General features: G+C 33.5%; 1 protein-coding gene across 1 annotated transcript; it reads right to left on the minus strand.

Moving 5' to 3' along the window:
• Positions 1–2,182: 2,182 nt before the first annotated feature.
• Positions 2,183–4,824, minus strand: LOC122078110 (NAC domain-containing protein 2-like). Its single transcript, XM_042643972.1, has 3 exons — positions 4,653–4,824; positions 3,344–3,603; positions 2,183–2,209 (listed from the first exon to the last, which is right to left on the minus strand). Exons 1-3 carry the CDS (start codon positions 4,822–4,824, stop codon positions 2,183–2,185), a joined length of 459 nt encoding a protein of 152 aa, XP_042499906.1.
• Between the last annotated feature and the right edge of the window lie 4,379 nt (positions 4,825–9,203).

Consider the following 9,203-nt stretch of genomic DNA (forward strand, 5'->3'; position numbering starts at 1 on the left):
TTCTTTTTTATCTTGGCAGATTGAAGAACATGAAAAGACACATTAAGAAACATAATACATATATAGCCATAGCTACAACAATAAGAAACAAGAAATAGATGAAGATTAATGTCATGATAAATACATGTTAAAAATGAAAATAATAGCCATGACAATCAGAAACAAGAAATAAATGTTCAAAATGGACTTTCCATATTTAATATTTTCTAGTTGGTTTCTATTTTCTGATGATGTGTTTTTTGTATGTTTTTGGAACTTGAAACTATCATGTTGAATACCAATAAAAATAATAATACAATAACAATTATAACTCAACCTTGTCCCAACTAAATGGGTCTGAATACATGGACTCTTGTCCTCTAATTAGGTTCATTTGAAGCCATATTAATATTATACGAGACCTAAGCTACGCATTTTAGTCCTCACTATTTTTTCTAGTGTCATTTTTTATTGACTCCGGATTCTTTTAGTTTCTTCAATTTGAGTTAGGTCACTCCTTCATACTGGAGCATCCAAAGAAGTCCGTTGAATATGGCTATGCTTAAGGATGTGAATTTAAAACTGAAATCAAACTGAACCGTTTACATCGGAACCGTAAAACCGTTTAGTAAATGGTTCGGTTCTGGTTTCAAGTTTCAGATTGATTAGCTAAACGGGTCGATCCGTTTTAACCATTTAACCCGTTGGTTTCAAACCGAATTGAAACCGTCAAAACAGTTCTGATTAACCCGTATAATGATTAAGTAACCAACTTTTGGAGGTAATATTTTTTCTTTTAACCTCGTATGAAATTCTTTCGACATTAGTTTCATATTGTGAGTAATTATTTTCTTCCTTTATATAGCTGAGACGGATGAAAATGAATTATTTGAAGCCTTGAAAGATGTGTTTTTAGAGTCTTCTACTCCTACTATAGCATCATCCACCACTACTATCAGTGTTCATTAGTAGTTTTGTTTGCATTTCACATTCTCAAGATTGAATCGTGTATCACCAAAAGAAAAGTTTTGTAAACATGCGAATAAACTAGCAAACCGATTGCTAACCATTTAGAAACCATATGGAATAAACCGAAACCATTTAAAACCGTGAAATTGAAACCGTTTAAAACCGTGTAACCGAAATCGTTTACTAAATGGTTGCGGTTTCATAAATTCAACTGTTAGTAAATGGTGCAGTTTTGGTTTTAGCTAAATAAATGTGATCCGAACCAAACTGCATCATTTAAATCGAAACCAAACTGATTAACACCCTTAGCTATACCACCTCAAACGTTTTTTCGTAGCTTATTATGCATTGGAGATACTCCCAAATCAGCTCTAATATGATCATTCATTACTTTATCCTTCCTAGTTTTGCCACTCATCTTTCTCAACATTCTCATCTCTGCTACACTGACTTTATCTATATGATATTATTTAACTACCCAACATTCTATGTAATATTTTTAAGAATCTGTATAAATTCTTAGTTGCAAGACCAAAACATGGTGCATAAAACTGAAAGCCCTTCTTTGGAATTCCTCCTAGATACATGGCTTACATATCAAGCTCAATATTCTTGAAAAGCAATTGAATCGAAGCCATACGTCATAGCCAATCCATATGGCTATCCTATAAAATTTTCCTTCATGCTTCAAAGGGTTACGTTAATCATACGACACTTTGGATACTCTTCTTCTTTTCATCCATTTGTTTAATTCTATAAATTAGCTTATGACATGTTGTGTTTTATAATATTCATTATTCAATAGAAATAACAAACAAATAGAAAAATCGATTTAATTGATAGATCAAGGTGCCTAACACCCTCCTTGGTTTGCAAATTCACTCAAGCCCAATCTCACAGTTGGACCAGTTCGAATGGGATCATATTTGAGTCATAGACCCTAATGTAACTAGTGAGTAATCCCTATTCCTTCCCTTCAGACGGAAGATAAAAAATATTCCTTTTAAGAGGACAAAGGATGAAAATCCTTTGCACTGATAAGCACTAGTGGTGAAGCCTTCACTATTCGAAGTCACATAGAAAATGCCACAGGTGAAACATGCATGAGAGTTACCTTAACTACATCATTTAATAGGCACTAATTGTGAACTTGCAACTGTTTTAAAATTTGTGAAGCTGAGGAAAGAATCTACTTGAGTGTGATGTACCAAGCCATCACTATGGACATGGGTTCTCAAAAACCATGTCCCATAACAAGGGACTGAGTCAGAAACAGAACATCAAAATTAGCATGAAACACAAATTTTCTTCTCATAACAATATGCCCTAATTGGGTTTACAAGGGGGGACCTTGCAGGACATTGAAAAAATAGTTATTTCTTTGCACCATAAAGCAAAGATATCCAGTTATTGAATAAGCAAAAATATGGGGCAGAAGAAGATAGAAGAAATTAATAACATTTTGGAATTACTATATGAAATCTGATATAATGGTGCAGCTAAAAAAATTCTAAAATTGGAAAGAAGAATTCAGGTGAATAATAGATTTGGTCCTTGCTTTGAATGTTCATCCTAAGCAAGTGTAGATGAGGTTTTGAATGAAGAATCAGGATTGCATTTCCATGAAGCTTTGTTGAAGTTTGAGGCAAGAGATTGAGTGGATGGGCTCACTAACATTGGGTGTCTCAATTGATTCTAGACTTAATGTGGTAGTTATAGGGTAGCTTTAAGGTGTTCACCAGGAGAAGTCTTTTTATTTTCGTTCCTTAATTAATAAGGGGAGGGGGGGGGGTTGGGAGGGTTAAATAATTGGGAGTTAGGTTACCACTTGTTTTTACGGCAAAAGAGTTAGGTTACCACTCGAGCGACCATAAATAAATATGCATAATTAGAGACCCCTAGGTAATGAAATTGTACTCAATCTCAATAAATTGTAACGATATAAGAAAAGAAATCATATATGTTTATAATGTATTGAAAATAAAAATATTTATAGGGTATCATTGATAAATCTCTCCTCCACATTGGGGTCCATTATTATAGAGGTAGGGGTTTGAGAGAAAGAAAGATCAAGGCAACATATTGATATATATATCAATTTTTCCTATGTAATTCAGCAGGATTTATTTTTTTGCTATTAGCTATTTTGATTCATCATCACCACCATCATCACCATCATTGTCATCATCATCATCATCGTCATCATCATCAACATCATCATCAGACAGGTGGTCGTATTCCTCGGACTCGTACCAAATTTCACACACTATATAGCTTTCTATCTGAGATCCAAATAAACAAGAGTTAGGGTTAGGGTTACTTGCAAAGTTGCATTTTCAATTTTAATTTTGAATCTCAAATTTAGTTTCTAATACCTAAACTAGATCTTTCTTACCTTGTTTCCAATAGCTTTGCGTTCATCATCTGAAAATATAGCCTGATTTACATTGTACTCATTCATAAACCAGTTGGTTTTGATTGTCTCATTTTGTATTGACCAGAAAAAATTGAACTCCTCCTTGAACCCTACCATATCTCCCTTACTGTATATCTTCATAGGCAAAGTAGAGATCCTCCAAAAACCATCTTTCACCGTTCGATTCTCTTGTTTGTTGGTAAAGAAAAATGCTTTCTTAACATGTTCAAACTCATCACCTACAGTAAAATCACCACAAGCATTTAATTCAAATTATCTGTTGAAAAAGATTGATGAAGAAAATCAATTTTGTAAAACTAGTTCTCCATCTTTGTTAAGGTCTCAGCTATAAATTCTACATGTATTGCACTTACACATCTTACATATATAAGTTTGATAATGTTTTGACACATTTCTCTTTACTTGGACTGAAATAAAGTGGCATTATTTTCCCAAATTATACAAAAAAATTTGAGTCACTTTTTGTAGAAACGAGAACATAAAATGATGTAGAAAAGAATGAAAATTGCAAAAAAATAATCATACAATGCAAAGATTTACATGGTTCGACAAGCTTGTCTACTTCCATAGTGAGATGAGATTTACTTCATTGTCAATCAATAATGGAATCACAGCCGCTTGTGAACGTAACTCTAAATGGTAGAAGGTTAGGTACTTAGGTACCAATACGTATGGAAAGATATAATCAAGTTTTTATGCCAAGACATGACCACATGGAATGAATGTGGTCCAAGGCACAGGTTTAGAATCTTTATTGAAAGATTAAATCCTCATTGTTGCTTAGGCATACCCCCTTGAAAGGACACCATCACCTCTATAAATAGGATGACCCATACATAATACTTTTCAGCATCTAATTGTTGGTCTCTCTCTCTTAAAATGAATTCCTCTATTTCAGTTTTGGTTTTTTAGTTCCGATTATGAGCATAGACCAAAAGTATCTTGACGTGGGCATAGTGAGCAAGTGCACTGTACAAACAGGCCTATAGGAGCTATTTTATCTTAGGAGTTCATTCTTACCAACTTGGTTATACCAATAAGGAGAACTAAGGTCTTAAGAAGAGTGATTGGTGGTTTAAGTTTCATTGAAAGCAATGAAGAGTACTAAACATCCCGGTATTGGTGACCTCAAGGAGATAAGAAGAGCTAAACTCAAAACCACACACTTTCTGAAGCAAATATTATTTACCAACTCCATTGCCCCTTGGAGTTAACCTAATATGTTCAATGTTGTTTCATTAACATTTGAATCTACAAGAGAGAGAACCTTTGGGAAGTGTGACAGGGTCATAACTGTAGGGGTTAATAGTGTCTGGGATAAGACCAGCAGGTAGTCTAAGATGTTCAAAACGACCCAAAAGCTTCTCCTTGAGAATATTGATCACTTGCCTATCGTTGGGATTGAAATAAAATCCAGTTTGATCATCTGAAGCTGACATTCCTTTCTTATCTTGGTAGATTGAAGAACATGAAAAGACGCATTAAGAAACATAATACATATATAGCTATGGCTACAACGATAAGAAACAAGAAATAGCTGAAGATTAATGTCATGACAAAGACATGTTAAGAATGAAAATAATAGCCGTGACAAAAGAAACAAGAAATGAATGGGGAGTATATGATAACTGTCCTTAAGAGTTAAAAATATGAATTTTTTTTTTTTAGGTAACTCCAATATGCACATTGCAACACTAGCCAATATTCAAAATGGACTTCCTACATTGAATATTTTCTATCCATAGCCTCCTATGCATAATTTGGTATTTGGTTTTATTACGAACATAGTAGAGAAAGAAAAAAAAAAAAAAAAGGAAAATGAAAGAATTTTGGCTAATTAGGAGGTAGCCCACCTTTTGGTTCTATCGAGGAGGCCAATCCCTCATTTCTCTATAAGAAAATATAGGATTAACCAAATCAATCTAGTCCCCTCTTTTATTCCTCATCTAAGAATTTAAAGTATGCATATCTATGGTTACATATCCACGATTACATAACTACCCCACCTCACCTATGTTATCACATATGCACCACATTAATCCAATAACAATAACCAACTAAGGAAGACGTCTTACATTCCTACCTTCACTAAAACACAATATATTAATACTTTTTAATTCTAAGAAACCTATAATAACCCAACAACTCCACTAAAAATATGCAGGTATCAGGTTTTTATTTTCTGATGATGTGGTTTTTATATGTTGTTGAAACTTAAAAATATCATGTTAAATATTATAATAATAGGTTAAAGAACGTTACTTCTTAGGGTACCTTATACCGACACACATTGTGAAGTAGAGTCAGGGCATGATTCTTTTTTCACAATCTGTTTCCACTTTGCCATGCATGTGGGCGTAGGATACACTAAGAGGTAGCATCCATCCAAAGAGGATCCTTATTCTGGAAACCACCATCGCTAAATAACACAAACTCTATATCAGTTCTAGTGTTCACAACATGGAAAACGGATCAGCACGAGCAGCGGTCCTATCTCCACAACATGGAAACTCAATGTTCCACTGCAACTACTATTCCTTTCTCCCTTTGTGCAATTCTGATAGTTTGGATCTTACTGGGTCATGTACTTCCCTTGCAACCCAATTACAGAAAAACAAAAATTTAGAAAGATTATTGTATAGTTTTTATTTATTTGATTAATAAGATTACAATAATTGGCTTCAATATCAAGATAAGTTTTCACTAATTCATTCTTGGGATGAGAATGTGTGATCATGGAAATCCAATCTTTTTTTGAAGGATCTGAAGCTCCACTGACTGTAACTTTCACATATTCTTCATTCATAACAAACCCAGATCCATATTTTTGATCTTACACTGATTTGAAAATTTTTATTCTGATTTTGATCTAGTCTTCTTCTGTGTAATGGTCAGAAATCAGATCTACTGTACCCATGGAGTTTGGATGTGGAGTTATGACTTGAACGGAGGAAGCTGGATGATAAAATTCCAACAAAGAAGAAAAGAAAAAGAAAGCATAGATACTTGATTGCAAAGACGAATTGAGTGAAGACTTCAACACAGCTTAGGGTTCTTCTCTGAGGATGAAGGTTGGAGAGGTAGGAAGTGGGTTAGGTTAAGATAGGGTGTCGGGTTTGGTTTGAGGTAGGGAATGGTTGGGTTAAGTGGGTAAAAGTATTGGATTTGGTCTTTTACCACCTGATTCGTTTCTTCCACATGTCGTGTGCCCAAGCTTTTGTGGGCACTGGACAATGGCCTCTGTGGAGCAGCAGCCAGATCCTCATTCTCAACATTCTTATCTCCTCTACATTAAGTTTATCTAGATATATATATATATATATATATATGATGCTTTTTAATGGTCTAACAATATTCCACACCATATGTCATAGCCAATCATATGGCTATCTTATAATATTTTGCTTTACGCCTTAAATGGATACATCGATCATACAACACTCCAGACGCACCTCTCCATGTCTTTCACCTTATTTTAATTCTCTATAAAATATCATTCTCTATATTACATTCGTTATTTATTATTATGCCCAAATATCTAAAACAATCACTTTGTAGAATCTCCCTCTCAGCACATTTCATCTCCTCATATGTCGTAGTGTAACTAATGTTGCACACCATATATATATACTACCAAAACTGCACGTGCAAATGCACGTGTCGCTATATGTTGGAGAAAGAGAGAGTTGTCTAAACTCATATTAAGTGTATTTTATTCTTTGATAACTAACCCTAGTAATAAACTGAATTAAATAGACAATGAATTGAATAATTACAGAAATATCATTACTATAATACTTAACCCAAATAATTATCTAATTGTTATTTATCATTCATGCCACCATAACTAAAAATTATGAAAATTCCATTACCTTTCCACTTTCCTAAAATAGTTACGAAAATGTTGTTACAGAAGTGATATTTTCAATTTCATTCCATGAGAATGATCTTTGGTTGTTGACATATCGTGAATGCTATTGTTTTGTGTGAACGATTGCCTTACCTGATTATGTTATGAACGGTTGAATACTTAACAAAAAAAAAAAAAAGGCTATCTATGAAGTTAAATAGTTTAAATCATAGTCTATACAAATCTTAAAAGATCTTAAAAGATATGAAGTTAAATTATAAAACAACAGTAAGTCCATATTGAAACTAAAATAATAGGAGTTTTTTCAGTTATGAAAATTACACACAAAAAAATTGAGAGGAGAGAGATCGTACTAAAATTAAAAATAATATGAGTGTTTCCGGTGTTGGAAACTAAACATTAAAGAGAGAGAGAGAGAGAGAGAGAGAGAGAGAGAGAGAGAGAGAGAGAGAGATGAAACAAAAAATAATAAGTGTTTTGTTAATAAGAGTTTTTCCTATTATACTTCTCTGGTCTATTACCTTCCTAATAATAGGTTTTTCTCTATGATTGATGGTTAGGTGATTTTTAGTTTCAATGAGAGTGAGAGAGAGAGATCGTATTGAAACTAAAATAGTAGGAGTTTTTCAGGAAACTAAACACAAAACAATTGAGGGGAGAGAATTTAGATAGATATATATCATATACTTAGAAAGATAAGATATATATATATATATATATATATTTAGTAATGTAGAAAGATACTTATTGAGGCAAGGAAGATGGAGGGATAACTTACCAAAATAAGATCGAGAGAGAAATTAATGAAGAAAATATACCATAAAAGAGGGAAATAGTGTAGAAAATATTCCATAAAAGAGAGGGAATTAGGAACGAGAGAGAGAGAGAGAGAGAGAGAGAGAGAGAGAGAGAGAGAGAGAGGTGGGAACATGAGACATTGAGAGCAAATAAAGAAATTAAATTTAGAGAGTATTTAAATATTATAAAAGTATAATAATATAAAGGGTACTAGCAATTTAAAAGAATAAAAAAAGAATGAAAAAAGAAAAAAGAAAAAAGAGATAATGAAGAAGAAAGGACATATAAGCATTAGTACATACTTTTATATAATAGTATGATATATATTTTTTTAAGTTACACTTTATACTATGTTTTCATTCTGTTTATCTTAAAACCTTTTGATAATTAAGTCTACAAATACTATGGGATAGAGGGTTCCGAAAGACAGTTGGGACCTTGCACCAGCATAGGGATCAATGGGAGCATGCATGTAAGCATCAACAAGGTGAGATTCTTGCCTTTCAGGTAAGGCAGGGCGGGTATTTTGCCCTCCTTTGTGTTTAGCGTAGGGGCCACACTGGCTTATAAGCTTCTTTTTTTCCTAATTATATTTATAAATATTTGAGATATTCATAATTGAGTCTTTCTTCCTCTCATGCACATGTGCAAACACACTCACATATGACATATACACACATGGATCCGCAAAGGCATATGCTGGAAGTGTTCTTGATATACGAGGGGCTCAAAATGGTCAGCAAGGAGAGAATAAGTGCATGGGAACTGAGTGTTCATCTTTCTCCCTCGCAATTTATAAGGTTATCAAATTGCTACTATTTTGAAACATTGTGCAAAGCATTAAAGTCGAGGAGAGACTGCAAAGAAACCATTTTAGAATATCGGTAATTATTTGGCAATTGTTATTTCATAATAAAAATAAATAAAATGGGATGGAAGGCTAAAGAATTTGGAGTTAGATTATCGAAAAAAGATCCTCTCCAACATGTTGGGTGTTCGATCTGACATCCAACGGCTGGGACTACATGGGGTATGCATCCATGTGTTGGGGTGCATGTCCATGTCCATGTCCATGTCCAACGCGTTGGAGAAAAGCCGAATCCTAGATTACCACTCTCAAATGACTGTAAATAAATATGCATAATCATA

Source organism: Macadamia integrifolia, chromosome 5 (assembly GCF_013358625.1).
Source record: "Macadamia integrifolia cultivar HAES 741 chromosome 5, SCU_Mint_v3, whole genome shotgun sequence".
Classification (NCBI taxonomy): Eukaryota; Viridiplantae; Streptophyta; class Magnoliopsida; order Proteales; family Proteaceae; genus Macadamia; species Macadamia integrifolia.

Excerpts from the sequence above, each read along its gene's own strand:
- LOC122078110 (XM_042643972.1), bottom strand. The coding sequence starts at position 4,824 with ATGTCAGCTTCAGATGATCAAACTGGATTTTATTTCAATCCCAACGAT. Across the intron at positions 3,604-4,652 it reads CCCTGTCACACTTCCCAAAG|GTGATGAGTTTGAACATGTT; the intron begins GTTCTCTCTCTT and ends ATTTTACTGTAG. Across the intron at positions 2,210-3,343 it reads GCAAAGCTATTGGAAACAAG|TCCCTTGTTATGGGACATGG; the intron begins GTAAGAAAGATC and ends TTTCTGACTCAG.